The sequence below is a fragment of the Ornithodoros turicata genome, chromosome 1 (assembly GCF_037126465.1).
Source record: "Ornithodoros turicata isolate Travis chromosome 1, ASM3712646v1, whole genome shotgun sequence".
In the NCBI taxonomy this organism is placed as follows: Eukaryota; Metazoa; Arthropoda; class Arachnida; order Ixodida; family Argasidae; genus Ornithodoros; species Ornithodoros turicata.
This window is the reverse complement of record NC_088201.1, coordinates 68,797,273-68,823,277: the sequence shown is the minus strand read 5'-3', so window position 1 is coordinate 68,823,277 and position 26,005 is coordinate 68,797,273. Positions and strand designations below refer to the sequence as shown.

Below are 26,005 nucleotides of genomic sequence, written 5' to 3'. Positions count from 1 at the left end.
TGTAGATGACAGTGAGCTTGATGTCAGTTTTTCGTCGTACATATCTTTTCTCTCTCTTTTTTTTTAAACACTGTTTACAACATTTGCACATCGACAAGACTCAGCTACTGTGGCAAATGCAACACATAGTAATACTGTTTTTTTTTTAAAGATTCCGATTATGTATAGCAGTTTGCATCAACCAGCACTGTGACACTTCACGATCGATGTGTACAAATAAAACATTACAGCTCAGATGCAGGTATAACTCCACATACACACTGGCAGGCAGGCAGAACAACTGCACATTCTCCCTCATTAGCAAAGGCCTACAAGCTATATCACTCATCGTTAAAAGCATGTCGTTCGCACTGTAAATCCATATTCAAATATATTTACACTTATCGGCCTGAACACTGCCAAAAATAAGAAATAAAAGCAGTCGTGCCAAAACCATACAATGCACCTGTTGGTTCTACAAAGAGTGCCCAATATCACAAAATAACAGAATAATCACCTATTCTTAATATTTCATAAAAGTACACCGTTATATTCGTTCGCCCGTATTCTCCACCAGAATGTGCGCTACAAGTTCTCAAGCTGCCACAGAATCTACAAAAATTTCTCGACGCTCGCACCGTCACCCGCAGCTTTGCAACTCCAAGGTACAGCTTCGAAATGTTGCTCCGAGAGCTCCTGGACAGTGCAGCATTGTACCATTCCTTTCCGTTTCATTGCAAACCTCTCTCTAGCATTGATCTGACCGTTACTAGGCAGAGTTATCAGTCCAGTGTAAGATTTGCGAGAGAAATCTACACAGCATACAAATTATATCTGCCATTGAAGGTCGAGTCAATGGTACCGATGGATGTGAACGGCGAGAACCAGGAGAGGGAAAAGCGGCCAAAGACGGAGCGCACACTTCTCCAAGGGGAACGTCTCCGCCAGCGAGCCACCTCCTTCTTTAGTTGTTCGATACCCTGCGTAAGAAAGCAAAGTCATGCTGCAAAAACTTCACCTGAATGACCTTCTCCCAATTTTTATTTGCCTCTTGCTAACCAGCAAGCTTTTTTTTTTTGACACTGCTGGAATTTTCTTTTTTCCCACGTTGGAGAGTAATCGCTATGGGCTGCATTCGCGAGGAGACTTGTGCGGTAGATGTTTTAAAGCATTTGCTTCTGATCAGTTCTGAAAGAACTACTTTCATGCTACACAAAGACCGTATCACCCAGTGCATTGCTAAAGGCCAATAGCTTCCCATCTCGTTCAGAGCATAGTCAAAGTAGTAGTTTACAGTTACAGGTACACCTTTGAGGGTGACTATAACCGGTCGGTATACAGTAGAGCACTGATTGTGTGTTATGGGAGTATATACTGGAATCAGTACAAGTGCGGAGACTCTAATGAAAAAAATTGAGGGTGCCAGGTATTTTCTTCTATCTGGTGCTGCTGCGAGTTATCTCCACTGAACCACGTAATTTAGCAGGACAAGAAAAGGTGTGCAGCCAAATATGTGCCATAATGAATACTAATTACCCACGTAAGAGTACTTTCAACCATTTGTATTTTGACCATTTTGACCATTTTAGTTTTAGCTAAGTTAATGTTTTAGTTTCACTTTGCCTCGAGTTCCAAAAATGACAGGCTAGGAGAAAGCTGACCCTTATACATCCAGTGTTTCTTTACTTGCACAATTTCAAAATTACAGAAATTTTGCATCTCTACCTATTGAAAGACGGTCAATTCAGAGACCAATGAAACATAATCACACAGTGTAAGAACTGCCGGCGAACTTCTACATCACGAAGTTATAGAGCAAGCTGACTTGAAAAAGGAACAGGAACGAAACTATAAAATACGAAAAAATTAGTTTTATGAAAGAACTCGTTAACCAGATATTTTTTATATAAAGATTCCAAAGCAAAATCATTACTGCATCAATGTGGAGGGGTTGAGAGCCTACCGTCTCGTCATTCCAAATGGCTTGAATCTGGGAAGCAAACATCACCATGGTGAAGATTGCAAACAGAAGTGCCTCAAAGATGAGCAGCACCAACAGGATTACTGTCACCGCTGGTGACCCACTTGTGCATTCTGTGCAAAACATACAAAAAGGAATGCTCTGGGGCACTTCAACACATCACAGAATAGGATAGAATGTATGCACTGAGTGGGGGCACTAAATCATCATCATCGTTGTCATCACCAAATCTTCTGTTGTAATCTACCAGTACATGCGCAGGCTGCACAAAAAGTCCTGTTCAACTACGACTCCCTTTTCCCTGGTGTTCTGTAAAGTATCTGCAAAGATTACATTCTTTGTATTTGTAACTGTTTCAAGCCATGCAACTCCCCTCCCAATTTGCATTGTCGTCCCTTTGGATGAAACTCTGAAGGCCCAGAGAACTGAAATCGCAAAAGTGGAGATTAAGCCACCCATACAGGCCCTTTGGAGAACTCTAAATACTTCGCACTCACCACGGCTCGTGTTTGTGCGAAACATGAGGAGCGCCTTTTTTAAATTGTCCACCCGAAAATCGGCTCTTTCAAATGATATTGCCCAATTTTACCTTGTTTTACAGCTCCTATAATAAAATTCAAGTTGCCTCATTATCTGACCCGCGTGACCTCTCCTGTTCACCTCCTCACATGCTCAGAGACGCACTGTCACAGCACGTTAACAAACCGCTTTCCGTGATGGCTTCCATGCTAAGTGTACTGCATGAATAAACAATTTTTTTAACACTTTTTTTTACTTTGGTGGAATAATCTAACAGTATTTAGTAATACGTTTAAAGAACGCAACAAATGATAATGACAGACTCTACTGAGTGTTCAGCATGTAGCCCGTGTTCGTCTTTTGTTGCATTTCACTATAAGCAACACACTTTAGACCTACCCACATTATCATTTGTACCTACGTATGTTGCATCACAATATCTTTAACGTGCAGACAGTGTAGCAATTCCACATATCCTGAACCCATTGCTCGCATTCTGTTATGCATAAACGTGTAAACACATGCTTATTTCCACATAAATGTGCGGACATCATGCCTTTGAGGGGTAACTACAGGTGGAAACGTTTATCCTCGCAAAATGAAAGACGCAGTTGCTTTGACGCCATCACAAAAACAACGAGAGTCATCTGTTGCGTCGTTCGTGATTTATGAGCGAAAGAATCTGTGATTTACGCTTTCCTTCTCCTCCTTAAGAAAGTCGAGAATGCAGAGCGGCGTCTCATTGGTCTCCGCAAACCATTTGTCCAATCATTGCGGGAGATCATTTGAGGGGACCAATCTGAGGCCTTTCCGCATTGTCGGGCTCCTTGAGAAAGAGAGGAAGAGGGAAAGCGTGCACTGCGGTTTCATTCGCTCATGAATCACGAGCAACGGAAAAGATCACTCCCGTTCCCTTTGTTTTGGTGTCAAGGTAACGGGTATCTTTCATTCCATAAGGAGATAATTTTGTGCCCTTTTAACATAGGACTTTCTTTTTTTTTAATTCCGTGTTAGCGCCGCGAAGCAACTGTGGCTATGAACGGCGTACAGACGTGGACAGATGGAGAGAGGACAGCAGGAAAGAGTGGGGGACAGGGGGGGGGGTTAGTATGCGTCCTGGGCCGACTTCAGGGGAACTGTGCCGACATTCGTCTGGAAAGTCTTCGGAAAACCCAACGAAAACCTCAGACACGTAGGACTTATGTTGCGAATTACTATAACTACACATAGCAAATGTCACAGGAGTCGCAGAGAAGTTGGACTTCGTTCACTACAAGCCGCACAAGACAATAGAGGCACAGTACATTGGCAACACAGAGGGACATACATGAAATTCAGAAATAGGGGCATAATCTACTACAACAGAACGTTTTCTTCCTTTTAAAAGAGCGGGGTGAAAGAAGGATGTGCCAGCGCAGACGGTCACACTTATGGTGTCTTCGACTGGTCGTTCCGATACGGCGAATTGGAATGGGTCAGACTGCATCTCACTCCAGCTCCGAGTCGGAGAAATCATACAGAAGCCGAACGTGGCAGGTTCGAGCACAGGAGCGGAGGGGGAATGTTAACCCGCGTGACTTCCGGTGTTTCCCTCGTAGTCAAAACGACGACGACGCAAAACGCAGAACACGGCAGGCATGGTGGAACAGAAACACTACTCAATGGAAGCTGGCGCTGTCACTTGACCGGAACCCAATCAGATCTCACAGCCGCTTCGATGGCGTTGGTGAGAGCACCCTAGAGCGCTCCGAGTTGGAGGAAAGAGCTCCAAATGAACCAATCAAATGTAGTGAAAGTGCTCTGTTTCAACCAATCAAAGATGAAACGTCGCTCTAGAGCAATCGGAAGCAACCAGTCGAAGACACCATTAGAGTTCAACTTTTTCGGGTTAAACCAGATTCCGCCCGATTATTCCCCCTGAATCAGTTTCGGACCAAGTCGGGTTAAACCCGATTGCTCCCTGAATTCTTGTCACATATTACGTCGTATCATGTATCACGTACACGGTTTAGTAGTAATCCGAGCACACGTCCGATAAAAATATTATCTGAGGGCAACAATGAACTATGTGAAACTATTAATGTTCCATCATGTGGTGTTTGTGACTATAAATCGTGAAGAATGCATGTTTGACCAATATGTGTACCTCTAACTACGGGCTGCTTGCTGGACAGAAAGAAAAAAAGTAACCAGATTGTATCAATAGCACCCAATTCCACCCAGAATTTCAGATTTCAAAAGAGGACACCCGATCCCTCCCCCCTCCGAATCGGGGTGAGACCCGATTATTTAACCCAAAACAGTCAGACCCTAGTTACGTTGTGATAGTTGGCTTCGCTTTTAGAGCCTATGCGTCCTAAGCGAAGCACGCATCACATGTGAATCGATGTCAGCTTTCCAGTAAGAGTGGGTCAGAATACTTGGAGTTACATGTGTCCATGTGTTTACATACATTAAATTTGTTTCAGGAAATCAGGTTTGCTCAAGAGATTCTCTGTAACTGCATGATGTGCATTTGTCATACATGGTATGCAAACACATTGCATTCAACACAGCTATGGCCATTGCCATGAAACTATTCAGAATTGTACTGTTTAGGATACGGTTGTCTAAAATCTCCAGCCCGTGGCGGTGCGACCCCCTCTCGGCGATGTCGCGCACGAAGGAACTATACCATTACAGTCACCGAGGGAAGGCCGTGCTCAACTGCTCTCCCTATAGCAGACGACGCTGAGTATGCAATGGTACTCTCTCCCGTCAGGTGGCGCTGCGTAGACTTACCTTGGAAACTGTAATGCTATAGTTCCTTCGTGCGTGACATCGCCGATAAGGGACTGCTCGGCCACGGGCTGAAGATTTTAGACAACCGTGTCCCAAACAGTACAATGTGCAAGATAAATATGCAAACATATTTTTATTCACGATGTATTAATTTTCGCGAATCGCATTTGGGAAGTTATTCGCGAGTATTTAATTTCGCGATTCCAGGTCTGTTTCCTTCCGCGGGATCAATGCCAAGCTTTTGCTTTTGCATAAATTTTTTCTAGATTTTTTAGCAGTCGCGAAATTCGCGTAAATTAATACATCGCGAATAAAAATATGTTTGCGGTAGTCCACTGATGGTTCTGGACAGGATCATTAGAATGCACAAAGTACACAACAAAACAGAGCTTCTCAATCACACTAAAAAATGACAACAAATGTGTGTAACAGTGTTCACTTTCACAATGACTTTGTATATGTACCAAGCAGGAACTGTCATGATTCTGGTACTTTGGCCAGAGCATCTTCTCACATGCGGTACACATTACAAAGCAAATCCCCAACAATAAAATACAGCAGTGCTGCCATATTTTGGACAATTCTGAATTGTGTTATCATAACGCAATATAAATTTAGTTTGTTGCTTTTGGACAAGTTTATGCAGTCATGCATCACACAACCTGGAGTTGGTATATAAAATCGCCCTAGGAAACCCGAGCTACCTTAACCCAAACAAATAATCGGGGCAAGCATTTTTGGTAACAAACACAGTAAAGTGATGGGACTGGCGATGAAACTCTCCAGTCATAATCAAAAAATAAAGTTGTTGTTATTCACCTGTGGCCAGTCAACCATCCGAGTGTAATTTTGTGGGGCGCACCACATACAAACGGCAGGGAAAGGCTATGATTTCTTTCTCATATTGCAATATCTTAGACAGAGATAGCCCCTCTCTAGATTGTGATCAGTGCTCATTATCTACTTGAAGATAAACTCTGGCCAAACCAGAATAGCACAGACAACCCTGGAACAGCTGACCAAACAGGATGTCAGAGTGTGACATTTTAAAACAGCAAGGAAGTGACATTTAACGTGGCTCAAAACCCTGTTTCACTCATCAAGCAATCTATCAGAGCAACCATGCACAATATTTACGCTGTGCAGTGTATTGCTGCGCAATCAAATTTACAAAAATGCTCGGAGAAATCAGCCATTGGCCCAGCTCAATCACCTCATGTGACACCAGCGGACCTGTATGGCATCAAGCTTGGGTGGGGAGTACCCAAACACTCTCATTAAACACAGAAAATTCAGATACTATGGCTACTGCTACAGTGGCTTGGATGTGTGTGGCTATGTCATGGCAGACTTGATCGGCCCTCCCATTAGAGGATATCACAAAGTGACGTCGAGTTCCCTCATTCGCTTATGCACTCTTCAAAGGAGTGGAAAGCTTCTGGAGGGTGTGCAGATCACAGGCCTCTCTCGTGTGCGCTACAACACCAGGAAAACAAGTTTCAGAGTACCACCAGCCTTTTCCCTCGCCACCGTGATGGTTATTGGCCGAATCCACCCACGTGACCATGATCCGCCATATACCTTCCGTTTATTTATTGATTTGGTTATCTCTTGTACACTGTCTATGTCCGTATATCTGTACAGACAGTAGTTTCTGTACCGTCCAGGATCGTCTGCACAGGTAATCTCACGCGAGTTTACATAAAATTGCATTTGTCGCAGAGCGTCAACACAGCGGGCCCATTTGGCGTGGAAGGGAAACGGCAGCGCTTGCTGGTTACGTGAGGCAAAGCCAAGTCAAGCCAAGCAGTTGGCAGTACTCTGAAACTTGATTTTCTACTGCTCTAGTGTGCGTTGCAGATCACCTGTGCTCGTCGTTCCTTCGCAACATGCCACAGCCCATAAAAAGAAAAGAATCACGAAGGGGCATTTCGCTGCGCCTTTAAAGAAACCCCGGATGTGACCCCTGTAATTTGTTTGTTTTTGATTGTGGCACGTTCTGAAAGGAATAAGGTGGGCTCCTGCGAAAGAACAACAAGCGCAGGTGACCTGCAGTGCGCGCAGAAGTACTCTGTCCCGCACATTTTTAAGAATCCTCCACCCTTGAAAAGAAGGAGGGTGTGTTGTGACATCCAGTATACCACTGGCAGGGCCGATCATGTGACTGATGATGTAGACTGGCACAGTTCAAGCGGGTATAGGCGGCACATAAGCTGGGAAAAACTAAAACAAACAAACAAAGGCAGCGGGACTCGCAGATGTCACGTGATGGGACCGTGCCGGCCATCTGAGGCTGCTTTTCTTTTTATTTATTTTTTATTTATTCGTACTGTTAACCCTTTGCTGGGTGGTTACGGGAGAGGAAACAATACAGCACATACCACAAACAGAGTAACATAAGAAAGAAGAAAAAAAGGAAACGTGTAGATATAAATTTCCATAACTTAAATCAACTCACATAGCAAGCTGTAAAACTGTGTGTAACCAGTGTTTCTGGAAGGCGGTTCCATTCCTCCAGGGTTTGGACAAAAAATGAAAATTTGAAAGTATTAATTTTGCAGGGGAATGGAACGACCTGTTTGCAATGTGTTGTGCATAGATTCCTGTCGGGACGTGTTCTCGTGTAAGGCGTACTATCTATTTGATAGTGACCATTTTACAACATATAATTAGGGAGTGACTTTTTTGGGTTAAACCCGATTATTCCCCCCAAACTGACCTCCGACCAATTCGGGCTAAACCTGATTTCTTCCCGAATTCCAGTCACTATGAAACATCAAGTGACGTTTCCACTGAAGACGAACAAAGGTCGCCACATGTAACACAAGTAAGAATGGGTCGCTTACTTTCCAAGCAATACGCCCAGGTGTGTGAACACTGTCTATGCCTTCGGGGATTACCGCTGGAAGGTCACAATCTCGCAAAAACAACAACAAAAGAACAAAAAAGAGAGATTAGGAAAAGACTTAATAGACAAGAGGAGAAACAAAAACACCTGATAACACCCGAAGGCCCAATTATCGCCCGATTTCTCCCTGAATTACAGATTTAAAAATAGTGCCCGATTTTTACCCCCCGAATCTGAGAAAGGCATTTAACCCGAAAAAGTCACTCCCTACATATAATAAGTGTATCGTCTATTTATTTTTCTACGATTTTGTAGGGGTTTTATACTCGCATTTTGTACCAGTTGCGTGACCGATTGTCTTCTTTTCTACGTTGAATAAATAAGCCTAACAGCCATCCGCTGAACTCACTCTGGCACTCTGGGTTTTTGGATGTCAGTTTTTTTATGCGGGTCCCACACCTGGCTAGCATTTCCCACTGCTATCAGTATAACTGCCAACTTTTTCGGAGTGCTTTCATTTTTTAAGCTCCCATTCATTTCGTTCATGTTTTTTAAGTTCATGCTCTAAGGTAGGATGAGATTTTTAAGTTACGATGATCACTTTCAATGCCGGGACTGGAAGGTGACGCAGGTTCGAATCCCTACACCAGCTGTGTTGTCTGAGGTCTTTTCCCTGGATTTTCCAACAGACTTTTCTAGACGAATGTCAGCACGGTTCCCCCTGAAGTCAGCCCAGGATGTATACTAACCCCCTGTGCCCCACTTCCGCCTGCTGTCCTCTCTCCATCTGTCCACACGTGCACAATGCTCACAACCACAGTTGCTTCGCGACGCTAATACGGAATTAAAAAAAAAATCATTACATTTTGTGATGGAGTAAGGAGTAGGGATAGGCCAACCGATTCCACAAATCCTGGAATCCTAGGGCGACGATTTTAGATTTGGGAATCCGGTTGGCCCATCATCGAAAATCTAATCTTTCAAATCCACCGACCATGTATGTTTGTTTCTTTTTAAAATTGGCACATCCGGAGTGCGTCGAAAACTTGATTGGCTGGCGAGCGTCTTCTTGTTTGTTTGTTTACATTGCTCTGAACTGAAAGGGTTCAGGCAGGAACTCTTACATTACAACTTTAAAAGTAACATGGTTTTGCTTTTGATTGTTGCTTAGTTTTATGGAAAGAATTCAGACTCGAGAGTTCATGTATTTCCTGTTGCCTATGAACAACATGTTAAAGAAACTACATTTAAAAAGAGTAAATGGGTATGTTTTCTCCCTGAAAGTGAACTATTATTCAATTTGTTTTTCATTAAACAAAGATATCAAATTCTGCTTCAAAACACTTTACAGAAGAAGTGTTTTTTTCCCTTGGCTTTTCAAACTCTTTTTTAAGAAACGGTTCTAAAGGTTCGAGATTCGTAAGATTCGTGGATTTGCAGAACCTTCCTTGGATTCGGAAAATTCTGGATTCGTCTCTTCCCTGGTAATGAGTAATGCAACATAGCAATGAGTAACGACATTACTTGGAATGAAAACCTGGGCGTTGTCTAAATCCAGCAGTCACGAATTGTGTCTGATACAAGGACGGTAAATCCCCAAGGTGTTTTTTCCCAGTCACCTTCGTTGACCCAGCAGGTCACCAAGGAGGGGGACAGTGTCCCCCTTTTACACTGAAATCAATCTTGTCTGTTGTCACTCATTTATTATATCTCTCATCATCGCTCTCCTGTCTTGACGACATTATTCACACATAGCACTTTCGCAGAAACTCTATCTGCTAACACTGGTCGAAGTAAAAGAGTAATCGCGTCTCTTTACAGCACATGCTACAAACACCACACAGGACTGTGTTGGTGACTTCTGGGAAAATGCAATGCCAACGTAATGTCATTACTTGATGAAAGTAATGGCATTAATAATACAATATTGAGTGTGAAAAACTGTAATGAGTAACGGTAATGCATTACAAAATAAAAGTAATTTACTCAACTCTGCTCCTGATGGACAGCTCGACGAATGAAACAACGTTTGGAGCCGCGTTAAACGGCACCTCATTGTTCCTTAAAATAGCTCACTTTTCCAACTACGTATTTTAAAAACGTATTGGGCTCAGTGTCATTTCATGTAGCGGTGGCTGAAAAAATGTATAATGGCATCACTATTTTCGACCAGAGCTGTGTTTCAAGTATTCTGTTGCTTCAGATAGACCCAAAGTACGGTTTGTAACACACATGAATAGTCGCACACTTCTCCTATTTCGTTGATAGCCTTCGCATCTACACAGAGAATGGACATCCAGATTTGCTGCTTTTTTGTCATTGGTTATAGTTGAAAAAAAGATACGAATCAATTTAAGAATTACCCTTTGGGGCTTGGGAGCTTATTTCTGTCTTAAATGCACAAAAGCGTAAATAAGCATGTAGGGCAGGGTACTGCACAATACATTGTGGTTGAAGTATCAAGGAAGCAATGGGCTTTTTTTCCATTTTCGTCAGGCTGGTTACACAGGATCTTCCTATAATATGATATCTGAATGCTCCCACACATTTCCAAAAATCAGAAAAAGGCAAAAAATCAGCAACCTCGTGTCAGTACCTAGACTCATTCAGCATCGAGCTTATACATCTCCACTGTCATACACTGATTTTCTTTCACACACAAACATTCAAGCACACATTCCCGGCATCTCGCCACAGACGGGTAACTATCATACAGGTTAATGACGATCGGATGCCGACGCTCCGCATACCAGACTTACTGCTTCCAGGACGTGCAGTTCCAGATGAGAGTTCCGGCCCTGGTACAGAAGAAAGGTTGACTAATATCACGAGCAGCTTCGATACGAAGTCGAACTTGTTGTCGACGCCCATCGCACCAGACCAAACTGAATATAATGTCCCAAATTCACCCGCAATGGCAATGCGGCATTATACTAGTACTAGTTATAGCAGTTAAACTTAATTGCACCGGCGCTCAAGACCCGTTTCAAGTTGAAAATGTAAGGTGCTTACTTTTCCACTCTGTGTTGAGGCATGTGATGAAGTGGTTCACTGCTAGGAAAAGCGCATGGCTCGAAATTATGGCTATGTACATCTGAAAAGAAGGTAGGTAACAGTTTATCGGCAATCTCCACTTGTATATTGATAAAGCCTTGCATTTTAGTGTTAAACCCAGCAAAATCCGTTTGCACCTTCGAATTGCACCTCGACACCTCGGACACTAAGCACTGTGCATTCGGCACAACGCTTGGCACCTCGTGTTCATGTGAAGTGCGAGAAGTTCTCTTTCCTTATTTGCCACCTGAAAATCTGCTTTAGCACTCCATACTGCCATATTATACATGCCTATTCCTATTATACAGGCCTGCTGCCTATTATACAGTTCCGGAAATAAAAGCAGATTTTTGCTCCCCAATTTTCAAAACACGAAACCTGAACACACTACAGCAGTGCTTCCTAAGTTCTGCCACCCTGCTACCCATCCAAAAACATAATAAGCTTCTCAACTTCACTGTATGACAGTGATATACAAGACTGATGCCAAAATTAAATTTGACAGAGTTAACATAGTCTGTGTGAATCAGCTGGGCTAGAAAGCATTGCAACAGGGTGGAAAGAAAGTATGCCAGCAGGAATGGCTGTTCCTATTCATCAAGGTGAGCTGGTTTGTTAGACTTCGGGGTCTACTACCATGAGCTTTTTTGTGACGCAGAATAGTGGGTAGCGCATGGACGAAGGCCATCACTTGCTGTCCCTTTTCTGTTTTTTTTTCTCAAGTTCCTGAGCGGTTTCTACATTGCTGTTATCACATGAGTGAGAACTTAAGGGACTTACTTGCTCTCATATAGAAAAATCACGAAAGTATGTTCATGTTTGACCTCTCAGCATGAACCATGTCATCTGGGAAGGCACAGACTGGAAACATGCATAAACCGAAGAAAAGCATGTTGTCATGGGTAGATTAAGAGGAACAGGGACAAAAAATGAAAAAATTATCACACAATTATGTAATCTGAAACGAACACAGTCTAGCCCATTTATTACAATCTTCGATATAACGATAACTCCGATGTTACGATCAAATTGTTGGTTCTCCCACCAAACATGCGTTGACGAATTATCCGTGGACGAGGTGTGTTCTAATGGATAATGTAGTTCCGATGGTGAGAATACGGCACTGGATGACGAGCAATGAACGAAATCGTCGATCACAAAAAGGTGCAGAGCCTCACGTAGTAAGGGCGGTTATGTTGTCCTTGGAAAGGCTTTTGACACAAAGCTGTGTCAATAGCTGCGTTTACATGAATACGACACAAGCGTATCGAATTGAGTCAAAACCGGAGAGAACGACGATACACCACCATTTGCATGGATGCGCGTCGAGTCCGGACTGAAGACGGCGCCACGCCATGGAATATCGGAAAGTTAGAGGCGCACTTCCGCAAATACTGCCGTTTCCAGTGTCCCGCTATCTTCGCACCGAACGTCAAAATGTCGAAAAAACACAGCATCTATGCCCCATTTTCAAGCGTACTTCGAAATGACCTCTGCTCTACCACTGCAAGCCCTGCTGCTTGTGTCAGTGTAGACATCGAAAACGGAACACGACTGGGAACTCCCTAATATCACCATTTTGTCATCCTGACTAGGAGTTGCAGACGACGGAACGGAACACCCCTTCCCATAATCCTCTCCTCTTCACTCGATGTGCATCGTCTGTTTACATGTGCAATCTGAATGCGCAACCACCATCTCGATCCACCTCTGTTTAGCGGATTGAATATGATACGCTCTTCTAGCGAACTGACCCGTTTAAATGGGTGGATTCGATTCAACAACTGGATATGACACACTTGTGTCGTATCCGTGTAAACGCAGCTAATCTAGAGCTAGGTAAAATGCTTTTGTGCTCTCAACAAACCAGTGATTTATCCAGGCCCCCCGAAAATTTTGTGAGATTATGCAATATTTTGTCGAAGAGCATAAAAGTACTGGGGAGTATCCCGCATGTTGTGACGTCACCCCCCCCCCCCCTTCCCTCTATGGAGCCAGACACACCACCCAGGGCCAAAGTTCTGGGTAAACCACTGTAACAAACGTAGATGTTCAGCGGCGTTGTACTAGTACCGTTCTACTTCGATGACGTGGTCCTGAAGGACGATTCCATGAAAGCTCGTATACAGGGTGTCCCAGAAAACGTGCCATTGAATTATAATTGAGACCTCACGGTTGTTGATGGGCACCATTCAAAATAAAATATTATTATTATTATTATTATTATTATTATTATTATTATTATTATTATAAAAAACTGCGCTACATAGAATCGTGCAGTCAACGGAATTTGTTCTTACTAGATTTTTGCCACCTCCTGTTGTGAATGTCATGTATAGTAAGTTTAATTATGTAAATATTTGCTTTTGCAATGTAATTATGTATATATAAATATTTGTAAATATTGGCTATTTTTTCCAATGAGATAGCTCTTGCATATCCTGGTCAAATGATCATTAATTTGAGTAAATTAGACACACTCTTCACATTGGTGGGGTAAAAAGTGACCTTTACTTGGCAAATTTTCGACTTCAGCTCGCCAAAAGTGACATAATTAAACTTACGTTACACGACATTCACATCTGGAGGTGGCAAAGAACTAGTGAGGAAAACTGCCGTTTACCGTATGATTCTAGGTGGTGTAGTTTTTTTATTATAATTCAATGACACGTTTTCTGGGACACCCTGTATAATGACAACTCTCATATAATAATCCAATTTGCGTTCCCGTCGATATCGTTATAAACGGGCTCGACTGGATAACCAGTCAACACAAGATGCTGCACAAGTGTTGCAATAGTGTTGTTGAAATGCTGCGGCAATGTTTCATACATAAATGCAATTTCATCAGAATGTGTCTATTTCAATGTTGTTGCAGTATTTCACATGTTGCATTTTAGAAGCATTACAATTATGTTGCTGAAGCACTGTTTCACAGTGCTGCAGTGAGGGAACATTACAGTTAGGTTGTAGATGCAATGCTATTGAAGCAATATCGTAGCAACGCTAGGGTAACAATACAGGCATTATGCCAAAGAATGACAAAGAAAAAGGAAAATATACGATGCCTCAGAATGTTTAGTGTGACCATTATCATGAGGATTAATGCCGATTGTGAGAGACATATATTATGGGACAACAGTGTGGGTGCACGATGCGTAACGACTATGAACGAAAGCAGACGAGGACAAGAGACGCTAAGAGAAATTACCTAGCTGAGAACTTGAAATTCATTACAATTAGAGCCTGAAGTTTTCGGGAAATATGTTTTTCTAAATTCGGGGAAAAAAATTGGGTAAATAAACATGGGCTCCAATTTCATGTGAATTCGGGTGGAAAAACTTCCAGTATGCTAAATTTGGGGAGAAATTGGGCTCAGTTACTCAAACTAACTGTACTGGTTTGGTACAAATGGCGATGTAACTGAATTTGCTGCCAAACAAGCTAGTGTGCATTCCTGTAGATGTCTCAGTGAGGGCAATTTGCCGGGTAAAAATCGAGTTTCACCCTAAAACTTCATGCTCTAATTACAATGTAAAGATGTCCAACACCATGTATCTGGTTGGGTCATAGTAATTCAGACTGGAAATAGCACCAACCAAGGTCCACCAAAAGGAGGGTCCCGACGTTTCGAAGCCCGTTCGGCTTCTTCTTCAGGGGTGACTAAAATGGTCAAGGAAGGTGGCTTTTATACAAGCAGGCGGTCATTTTGAGGTCAGATAACACAGGCCGTGGATGTATGCACTGGGCAGCAACCTGACGGACTGGTTGACATTCCCTGGGGTTGGTTGGATGAACCAGGATTCCAAAAATTGTCTTTTCATGGGGTTGGATTCACATTACAGAATTTCGGCATTCCCAAAGTCCCGTGGTCACAGCATTGACGGTGTTCCGCCAGCACACTTCTTTCCAAGTCTGCTTTTCAGACGTCGTTCTTGTGTTGTCTTAATCTCTCCGGGAGGTTCCTTGTTTCCCCCACATATGACGCGTCACGCGTGGCGCACGGGATCTTGTACACGACACCTTGTGCTCTCTCCTTGGATGGACGATCTTTTGGCCGAGGAATGCAATAACCGATCGTGGTCACAGGCTTGTGGGAAACATTGATTCTTTCTCTTCCCAAAATTCGGGAAAGGGCTTCACTGATGCCAATCAGAGACCAACGTGCTCGCTAAAGGACTCGGATTCAATCGGACAGCTGCACGACCCTCCTTGCCCCACATGGCTGCTCCTATCAAAGACGGTATCGGATACCTAGAGTCCGGCACCCAAGAACGAGTAAGAATGCAAGCTATTGGAATTTTGTCAAACTCTCCTGCCGACAGCTGCGCAACATGTCCAAGGAAGAGGAAGAGGCCTTCCGGAACTTACGTGACGATACAACAATCGTAATCCTACCTGCGGACAAAGGAAGGGCCACAGTGCTAATGGACCACGAGGACTATGACAAGAAAATCAGTGTACTTCTTGAAGGTGGTGCCTATGAAAAACTGAAGAAGGATCCGACGACGTGAGTCCAAACGAGCACGAACAAGATGCTGGCGGAAGTGTTCAAGAAGCACCTTGAAGCAAAGCCACTCTACTTGCATCTCATCTGCAGAAATGGCACTGTGCCTGGATTCTACGGGTTACCAAAGATTCACAAGCCGGAGGTGCCCCTGCGCCCGATTGTGGATTTCAGATCCTCACCACTCTGGAGGCACTAACTTGCTACCTACACAAAGAACTGTCCCCACTCACAGGAAAGACCCAAACCTTTGTGCGCGACTCTACGCACTTCGTTGAGCGGGTCTCATCTGCGACCATCGACGCCGATGAATGCCTTGTCTCCTTCGACGTCGTCACACTATTCACGAATGTTCCTGTGCCAGTAGCGGTAACCACCGCAACAGCAGTGCAGGAGAAAGATGACCATCTTCAATCTAGGACCTGCCTCGGGATTGACGACCTCTGCCGCCTCCTTGCCTCGGCGCAACATACTTCTGCCTCAAGGGAGAATACTACAAACAGACCGTGGGGACTGCCATGGGAGCGTCAATTTCAGTCACAGCTGCAAACCTGGCAATGGAGTCAGGTGAAGACAGAGCCCTGCTCTCGTCTAACGTTACCAAGATATTCCTCCGTTACGTGGACGGCTCCTTTTTCATGTTGAAAAAGACGGAAGTCCACAATTTCTTGGACCACCTGCACGGCATTGAGCCGTCCGTTCAGTTCACCGTCGAACACCAGACCAACAACAGCCACCCCTTCCTCGACGTTCTTGTGAGAAAACACGGTGGCAACTTCGCTTTCACCGTACAAAGGAAACCCATCCGTACTGGACAATATCTCAACTTCAATCCAAACCACCAGACCTGTCACAGGGCATCTGTAGTGTCGTCTCTTCTGTCTAGAGCACATTCCGGCTGTTTTTCGCGCAAGAACACAATAGAAGAGGAAAGAAGAATCCAAACCGCGTTGAAGAAGAATGGCTACACGTGTTCCTTTGTGAAAACGATTACCCGTCGCCTAGGTTGCAGCCCGGGCTCATCACTCCGCCCTTTGGACGACCAGCCCCCATGTAAAGCTAAGGGGTCACCATCCCATATGTGACAGGCATCAGTGAAGCCCTTTCCCGAATTTTGGGAAGAGAAGGAATCAATGTTTCGCACAAGCCTGTGACGACTATCGGTCATTGCATTCCTCGGCCAAAAGATCGGCCACCCAAGGAGAGAGCATGAGGCATCGTGTACAAGATCCCGTGCGCCACGCATAAAGCGTCATATGTGGGGGAAACAAAGAACCTCCCGGAGAGATTAAGACAAAACAAGAACGACATCTGAAAAGCAGACTTGGAAAGAGTGCGCTGACGGAACACTGTCAATGCCGTGACCACGTCATCAACTTCGGGAATGCTGAAATCCTGGAATGTGAATCCAACCCCATGAAATGACTATTTTTGGAATCCTGGTCCATCCAATCAACCCCAGGAAATGTCAACCGGGTAGTTGGGTTGCTGCCCAGCGCATACGTCCACGGCCTGCATCATTTGACCTCAAAACGACCGCCTTCTAGTATAAAAGCCGTCTCCCTTGACCATTTTCAGTCACCCCTGAAGAAGAAGCCAAATGGGCTTCGAAATATCGGGACCTTCGTTTTGGTGAACCTTGCTTGGTGCTATTTCCAGTGTAATTACAGTCCTACTTAACCAGACTAAAAATAACTGTAAGGTAAGGCAACTATTGTTGGTGTGGCAACCAAACTGTTCGATTCGATGTGATGATTGACTAGCATCCTTTTGCCGAGGTAAAATGCTTGCTGTTCAATATTGCAGGTCTGCGCACACTACAAGTCTACGCTATCGGCGCAGCAAATCTACACTTCTTGTCAGCTCTGGTAAGAGGGTGTGAAGCAATAAAATTGTAACATGGTGATAAACGCAAAGAAAACACGGACGGTCAGAGGACGGCATTTTATTTGCGTTTATCACCGTGACACTTAACCAACATGCTATACGTCTTCTCGCAATAAAACTGTAAAATCGAATAAGAAATACATGCGTGGTTTCCTTTATCTCATTGTGGCTGCATGTCATCTTTATCATGCTGTGGGCGATTTCACAGTAGCGTTCCTAGAATATTGTTTCTGCATTGTTGCTGCTACATAGTACATATGTATCAAAAAGCCAACACCAATACTGCAGTGCAATTCTTCTCCAGTGTTGCTTTCATAATGTTGCTGCAATGTAACATTTTTGTAATATTGTTCTGTAACGCTGTTGCTGCAACATAACGAAGGCAGCCATTAGAAACATAGTGTCAACATAATGCTGACTGGGTATATATATACCCAGTGGTATATATATACACAATATATACTCAGTGGTATATATATACACAATTTCAGGTAGGAAATTGAGCAATCCAAGCTCATATTCTTGGGATTTCAGTCAGGAACACCACACAATCAAAGCTACTCACAGTGAACAGAACAAAAAACTTCTGGTTGTTCTGCCCAATGCAGTTGTTGACCCATGGGCAGTGGTGGTCCATCTTACGAATGCACCGCTGGCAGACACTGCAGTGGTGGGCACGCTCTGGCTTGATGCACACACACTTGTGGCACTTGTAGACCACCTGGCCATCGCGCAACCCAAGTTGTTCCACAGCTTCCTTTGTGGCAGTGCCACGAGGCACAGCGCCCTACAGCAAAGTATATACCACAGGTAAGAACATGCAGCAATAGGCAAGTAGCAAAGGACCACAACCTTTCCATCATGGGCAGTTTAGCTTGTACTTTGCATGTATTGTATAAGTAGTAATTTTCGCGAGGAACTAATTTTCGCGAAATTCGCGAGCGCTCTTTTTTTCGCAAATTTAAAGTTCCACGAAATATTTGACCCAATGACAGAAAAATATGCGAACGAAATATGTAAGAAATTTGACCCAGGATGCTAAGGCAACATATGTAAGGGGTTTTTTACGCTATTTCACTGCATTGTCTCACAAAGTGTTCAGTTCTTCGCTGCAAGTGGAGACAGTAGTCCAGCCTTCACGGATCGGGCGCGGGTGTCGGCGTCCCGCGATTCCAGTTCCTTGAAAGCCTCGATCATCCAGCAAGCGTGTATAGGTTTTAGCATCCTGCCATGCGAGTCGGCGTTTGTACAAGTTGCCGCATCACTATCGAATGTCAATTTCAACTGATCTATACGGTGACAAAAATGACGGGAGACAGGGCAATTCGGCAATGACCCAGATACAAGCCAAGTAAGGGCACCCTAAGCGCCGCCCTCTCAGCAAGAAGGGCTCAAAAGGAAGACATATGCAACGGGTTATTACCCAGTTGTGATACCTTTTGTTAACTTCTTCCAAGAAGCTCAAGGTGAAGGGCTCCTATAAGACAACTGATGCACGGTCGATGCATCGCGGTACCGCGAATTTAATGCGCGAATAATATGCCGCGAATAATTGCCTGATCCTGGCTCCTCACAAATTCGCGAATTATTGACCCCGCGAATTTAACCACTTATACAATATTTACATCTGTACATTAGTGGGACGGACAGTTTGGACGGTCAGTGGGATCAGGTCCCTTTTCTACACAGTCATACAAATTGTGTAGTTTCAAAGTGTGTTACTACGAGGAAGTGAACTACGACTTCCACTGCGTAGACATGTTCTTCCTACCTCCCATGGTCATGTTAGTAGGATTACTGGGCATTGTAATGGGAAAAATGTGTGCACTCATGGTAATGTGTGATATTATGATGGCCATCTAGGACATTATTTTCAAGAGTGCGCTTATTTGGCAGCACAATAAGCCCGATCATGGCTGCTCCACTACAAACAGGTGACTTCATCCTACCCATTATCACCATTGTTGAGCCATAAAGGTCTGACTCACGAAAATTGTCTCCCGTACCAAAACCCTGTGCATGTGGTGTTCTACCGAAAAGGAGGATAGGTCACACTCCTTGATTTTGCTCCTTTTCAGCGAAGTCGCACACCCTAAAACGATGCTAACATGACATGCACATAGAATAGGTATGTACGTGTGTGCTACCCATATATCATTATAGAAGGGTAGAAAATCCAGCAAACTGGTAAGGAAATGTTAAAGGAAATGCTTCAGGATAAGAGCCGCGGATATTTTGAACAGGGACTGTTTGAAACATTGGCGGATCTCATCCTGAGACACTTCCTTTCACATATTTCATTGGCATTATTTGAGGAATATCAGCTGCAATCGCCTTACAAAATGTTTGCTTGAAGTGTCCTTGGTTTGGTTTTTTTCTACCTATCCCCTTATTGCATAGTGAGGTTCGATTGTAAAAAAGAAAGTATCTGGGAAGAAATTTTCAACACTTTCCAGCTTATGAAGATTTCGTAGGGGCGACCCACCCCTTTTCTAGCTGGGCTTCTGTTCAAAGAACCGTTTTCTTTTTTTTTTCAAGAATGTGCGCCAATTACAGCAAAGCCTTGTAGCCTGCATGCATTCATCCACAAAATTCTGCGTTTCATAGCAGCATCTAGCCATTTAGATTACAAAAATGAAGAAGCATTTCAGTGAACTCACAGGATCTGTAAACATGGTACGGACATGAGAGAAGACGGCAAGGAAGGCTGCCACCTGGAACAGCACGAGGTGCACGGCCCCATAGTAGGTGTGCACAAGAGGGGCCAGAATCACGCCAACCACCACATATTCGGCATACAGGACCAGTCCCCATGTCATAACTGCGCAGATTATCCCACAGATGTCCCTCACAAACCAGAGTCGGCCATTGCAGCATCGCATCTGGTCATCTTTGGTCGGGGAAGTTCCCACCACAGTTGGCAGAAGGGGTTGCTGACCACCCGCAACCATGCGGTGGTGACTACGTCGCAATGGACTGTGAAGAGAAGGCGGGAAGAATCAGATGATTGGCGAGCCCATCGCACAAAACTGGTGCAAGCGTGGGGACCGCACAATTTACTCAACACTGTCCTCAACCTGCATGCTTCGGGTCCTGTTTGATACTGCTATAATGTGAAACCTAAGAACGGCACCACATGCACTGGATGGGCCACCTTCTAATATCTGTTCATAGCATGTACTACATATTAAAAAACTCTTGCAAAGCATGAGCTTAACACAAATACAACTCATCTGCCTCATTTCTTTCACTGTTTGGTTTTTCAGGTGTTGACCATAGACGCATAGAGGCACAGCCACTATGGTATTCTTAGACTGAACGTGACTGAGTGCATTTTGGTTTCTCTGCCCCATCAGCTGACACTTTTCAAAAATTCAGTCAACAACACAACATGGTAGGCGTTACTCGCAGCCCGTTACGTGAAACCAACATCGGAATAAGTATTGGGATCCAGGATATCATGAAATCCTGACTGTTCCTCACGTCCGAAAATCTCGGGACTTTCTAAAAAAATTCCAGAATTTCGGGACTTGAAGGGAATAGTACTGCGATTTTACTATGGAATAATCACAAGTTGTTCGATTTCTAGCACAGGTGTGTACGATGTACTATTCTTTGTCCTTAGCTGCCTCCCAAGCACCTTAATATCGCATTCGCAAATTTCCTTCCTTGCGCAGTGCTGGTAAGCGAGATGCAGTTGTTGACGCTTCTGACACCAGACCTCCGGGCACTGCTTTGTTCGTACAAGCAGTATCAGCGGTGTCGAACAGACTGTGTAGCGCCTTGGAGGGGCTGGAATAATTTCTACAGTAAGCAGACAAAGGAAGTAGAGCAACTTCCCACAGAACCCACGGAATTTAACTTTTTACGCGCCGAAGATGGACGGGATGCAAAGTGCAGGAGGAGCGGCAAGATATTGAAATCTTTTGGGGCCTGTGTAAATGCTCTCCACATACCTCCTTCGACACAATGCCTTTTCTACAACATTAAGCAGCTGGGGGCATTAACCTCCTGTTGCTTGCCAGGGTTTGATACTTCAGTGATTCATTTTTTTAAGTTGAAGCTTGGTTTCATCCTTGATGCAATCAATAAACGCTCTACACGATTTCTTTTTTTCTGTAGAGCGCCACGAAGCAACTGCAGCTATGAGCAGCATTCAGAAGGGGGAAAGAACCACCAGCACACCTATCTAGCATTTCTATTAAGAGAGAACAATATTTTCAGCCATCGATGTCCAAGAATCATTGACACTCAGTTTCAATAATTCTTGCACATCACATTGAGGGAATATACATATATCTGAGGCACACGTGATTTGTAACCAACACAAGCATTTACTGCTTCCAATGCCATTCATATGGATACGGTTGAGGCATACTTCTTCACCCCTGGAAACGGTGTAAACAAAATCAACCTTCACCTGGAGAAGTGAGCCTCCTGCCAGCAGTGTAGTCATAAGTGATGGGGCCTCAAGCACTCCCACCACTTTGTTCCCGCCCATGTGAAATGTACAAATGCAGTGAAACTGTATATTATACATGGAGGAAGTGATTGGTATCATGAAACCCGAATAACGTGCCCTCAACGCAACAGAAATAAGCATCATCTACGCTTCAGTATTTTCGGGCTTCGTCGTTCTTGTGTTACGCAAAAACCACTTACATGCAAAACAAATGAACACATATTTTTAAGCCGTCGTGGGGTACGGTGATTGACGTACACAGTGATTCGAGAGATCACGTGCCGATTACCACAGAGCACGTGTTTGGAGTTCTCATGCAGGAAAAACAAGCCCTTCAGATGCAAAAGAAATCCTAATCCTAATGTGCTTTATTTCAATCGGCGCTTGTGCTACAGGTACGCAAAACGACTTATTTGTGACAGTTTAGTTTCTTGACTCGAGTCTTGATCTGACTTTACATAATAGCGCTCATTTACACTGACACAGCAGTTGCAGATAATGGACAGATATATGAAGCTTTTTTCTTCTTTTCTTTTATCGTCACTATGTGCAACACTGGTTACTGTTAGTAGTCTCTCCTAGTTCTGCGTTAGCTCTCTTGTATTTCATTCTGTGATGTAGAAAGAAGGACGCAGACAGGTGTAAAGTAAACAAAACGTAAGACAAATTGTAGCATACCAGTCTAATCGCATTGCCATATCATAATTTCATCGCTGTTTCGTTTTCCTCGATTGATCGGCCATGCAAAATACTCAAAATGCAATCGGAAGTACAAGCATGCCGCCGGAAGCAGCTGAGGTCTCTGCAAGCTCTGCAATAACCAGAAATAACAAACTCGATATATATTTTCTAGAATACAGCTTTTCTTTAAAAAGTCTTAAAACGTGGTGGGCAAAATGAGAAGCAAGAACAACGGCGAAAATGTCTCATAAAAATCACTAGCACAAAAATTGCAAACCGAAACCGCAACTGAGCGCTTCGTTCCGTCTTGGTTCTACCGCGATTCCTCAAACAGAAGCAAATATTGCCGTTCTTATAACTGCATCACCTACTTTGCATTCTCCTGCCTTGTGCGTAGCAAGCGGAGTTGGCGATGTTTTTTTTTTTTCCTTTTTTTCAACGTTTATCAGACGGTTACTCGAGATGGGGGAAAAAAAAGGGGGGGGGGCCGCGCGCTATCACTCGCAGGAGGTATCAAACTTGCAAACTGTTAGTATAATATGCCATGATATCAAAAACCGACTTGTCCACGTAACAATCATACCCCTACATTTACTGCAACATTAGCATAGATTATCTTCACTTTATTCCAGAATAAACTGATCTTAAGATACGCATATTGTGAGCATAACATTTTCTTGATCCATAACTTAAAAACCCTTTATTTTCTTGGATCCATGGTATTATGGTTATACGGTGCAGAGGTTAAGTGCACGGTTAAGAACGCGAACAAGGTGGTTCCCTTGTTCCCATTCTTATAACCATGCACACGAAAACGGGACAGACAGCCAGAAAATGTGGAGTTTATTATTTGAAACGATAAAACATTGAACCGGGGTGCCTATCAACACCAAGTGAAGAGCATGGACACCTTCGGTCCCTCCCAGGATATACCAGTCGTCAGTTCACATTCTTTCGCTGAACGTTTAGCTGATGTAGCAAAGTATGCATATCTCATGCATTGGCAGTGTGAATATCATTTCATCGTGTACGCAGGTATGCGGTTATGAGTTGCGCGGTCTCTGAATAGTAACGTCTCTGAAGTAACGATGACCGAGTGCTTTCGTGGCTGGAATCCTAACGTCGGGATCAGCAGTGAGCAGTTTTAAAATGAGATCTTCGCCGTCGGAATCCAGTCCGGTTACTAGTTTCACCAAATTCTGGGATTCCCATCGTGGAAAAGTGGGCTTGTAATCGGGAAGTTTGGTCACCCCGGGCCACGTCGTCTCGTCGGGAGTCCCTATCGTACGGAAGATTCGGAAGAGCTGATCTATCTCCGAATCGCCGGGAAAAAGCGCTTTCAACGTGAGCATCTCGGCAAAAATGCAACCGAGGCTCCAGACGTCGACCGAGGTCGAGTAAAATCGGGCACCGAGCAGTATCTCTGGCGCTCGATACCACAGAGTTACAACTTCGTGTGTATACGTCCTAAGAGGTACACCAAATGCCCGAGCGAGCCCAAAATCCGCCAGCTTGATGCCGCCGTCATGGTCGATTAGTAGGTTCTGTGGCTTGAGATCACGGTGCAGAATTCGGTGTGAATGGCAATATGCAACACCCTGGAGCAACTGCCACAGGTAGCTTTTGACAAGTTTTACGCCAAGAACTGTCTTACTTTGAACTGCTTTGTCCATGTGCTTTTTCAGGTCCTCATTCATGTATTCAAAAACGAGAAACAGCTTCCTGTCGCACGGAACGACGTCCAGTAATCGGACAACATTAGGGTGATCGAGTTCCTTCAGCAGGGCTATCTCACGTAATGCTGTGCTCGGCACTCCTTCTGACTCGGTTTCCAGTCGGATCTTCTTCAGTGCGATGTATTTTCCGGTCGTCTTGTCCTTGGCCTTGTATACCACGCCATAAGTTCCTTCGCCAATTTTCTCTATTTTCTGAAATTTCTCGTTTAGCACGTTTTCCATGAATACGACAGAATCACAAAGCCGGCGGTGCGGAGTTTCGCGCGAAACTTTTGCCATGGTTGCCAGGCTTATTGAGGACTCTGACAAAACTGTCCGACATACATTAGCTTAATTGCAGTTATAGCTTCAAAAATTTTTGTTACAAAAGTAATCAAGCCTTCATTTTACTGAACCACATAATAATTTTACAAATGTTACGATTAGCAGTGAAATATTTAAACACCACGTTGGAATGCTTTGCTTTTTGATACGTCAAAAAATAAAAATCACCAGGCGCTGAAAATGAAAAGTTTTGCTGACAGTTTATCTATAGACGTTTAAATTTTATGTATTATAAAAATCGTCCACCTTTCACTTTCAAATTGTGATTCATCTTACGCCACTATGGCCTAAACGTCTTGGCTGTTTGGCGTCCGCTACGAAAACATGCAAAATCGGTCGTCGTGGTTTCTTTAAGTCGTTTAGCTTGTTCATTAGCATCATTGCGCCCAGGGCAGATGCCGCTGGAACCTTTCTTGAATGCTTGTATGAGAGACCGAAGTCATCACATGAGGAGAAAGAAGAAATCATGACACAACCCGAATCGTAGCGACCTAAACCCAAGCGCGTGTCCGCGGCACTGTGGGATATCGCAATATCACTACGTCCCACAGCGAGATGTACAGACCTGCTGTTTTTTGTACTGCCATCATAGTGGGTGTTTCGGGAACCCTTCTATTCTCTGCCGGATTTCTTCTCCAACGGCGTGTGAGCGAACATCACAGCAGTTGTGCTGATATCAACGAAACGTTCTACAAATCGACCGGCGTTGACTTGGGACTGAGCCCGACAGAATGCTGGTACCCTGCACGCTTCAAGAAAGCTGTTGTTTTGCTCATCGATGCTCTTAAGTACGAGTTTGCCGTGTACGGACCTCCGTGGAACGACGCGGAATACTATCGCAATAAGATGACTATCTTTTCTGAGCTTCTAAGTCAGAACAAGAGCAACGCTATTTTGTTCAAGTTTGTGGCTGATGCGCCGACTACAACGCTTCAGCGGCTTAAAGGATTAATGACGGGAAGTTTGCCCACTTTTATAGATGCAGGATCCAATTTCTATCAAGCGAGCGTTCAAGAAGACAGTATTGTGGAACAGCTGCATAAAGTTGGGAAGCGCATAGTGTTAATGGGAGATGATACTTGGACGCAACTGTTTCCAAAGCGATTTCATAGGGAGTACGCTTATCCATCATTTTACGTGAAGGTGAGTTCTTGGAAGTGAAGGTTGCAGATGACACGCATCTTCTTGTGAGCTTTGCGCAGCCAGGCACAACAAGCTCAATGCATGACCAACAGCTACTAAACAG

General features: G+C 44.0%; 3 protein-coding genes across 9 annotated transcripts in view; 1 reads left to right on the top strand and 2 right to left on the bottom strand.

Annotated features, from left to right (window-relative positions):
• Nucleotides 1-22,782, bottom strand: LOC135378369 (palmitoyltransferase ZDHHC3-like). Of its 6 annotated transcripts, none has more exons than XM_064611396.1 (7): nucleotides 22,697-22,782; nucleotides 20,217-20,532; nucleotides 18,122-18,343; nucleotides 11,121-11,202; nucleotides 10,859-10,993; nucleotides 1,943-2,073; nucleotides 1-959 (listed from the first exon to the last, which is right to left on the bottom strand). In XM_064611396.1, the coding sequence occupies exons 1-7, from the start codon at nucleotides 22,714-22,716 to the stop codon at nucleotides 792-794; spliced, it is 1,074 nt and encodes a 357-aa protein (XP_064467466.1). In that variant the 5' UTR covers nucleotides 22,717-22,782; the 3' UTR covers nucleotides 1-791. The 6 variants fall into 6 exon arrangements, with proteins under 6 accessions (XP_064467466.1, XP_064467467.1, XP_064467470.1 ...); XM_064611397.1 differs by having other exon boundaries at nucleotides 10,868-10,993; XM_064611400.1 differs by having other exon boundaries at nucleotides 10,859-10,906.
• Nucleotides 22,783-23,525: 743 nt separating this feature from the next.
• On the bottom strand, nucleotides 23,526-24,728 carry LOC135378371 (cyclin-dependent kinase 2-like). Its single transcript, XM_064611404.1, has one exon. It carries the CDS (start codon nucleotides 24,712-24,714, stop codon nucleotides 23,743-23,745), a length of 972 nt encoding a protein of 323 aa, XP_064467474.1. The 5' UTR covers nucleotides 24,715-24,728; the 3' UTR covers nucleotides 23,526-23,742.
• Nucleotides 24,729-25,044: 316 nt separating this feature from the next.
• The window catches only part of LOC135378367 (GPI ethanolamine phosphate transferase 3-like), a 33,059-nt gene continuing 32,098 nt past the window's right edge, over nucleotides 25,045-26,005 (top strand). For both annotated transcript variants that reach the window (XM_064611395.1, XM_064611394.1), the window contains exon 1: nucleotides 25,045-25,902. In XM_064611395.1, coding sequence (XP_064467465.1) covers nucleotides 25,315-25,902 — 588 coding nt within the window. In that variant the 5' untranslated portion in view covers nucleotides 25,045-25,314. The remainder of the gene's footprint in view (nucleotides 25,903-26,005) is intronic.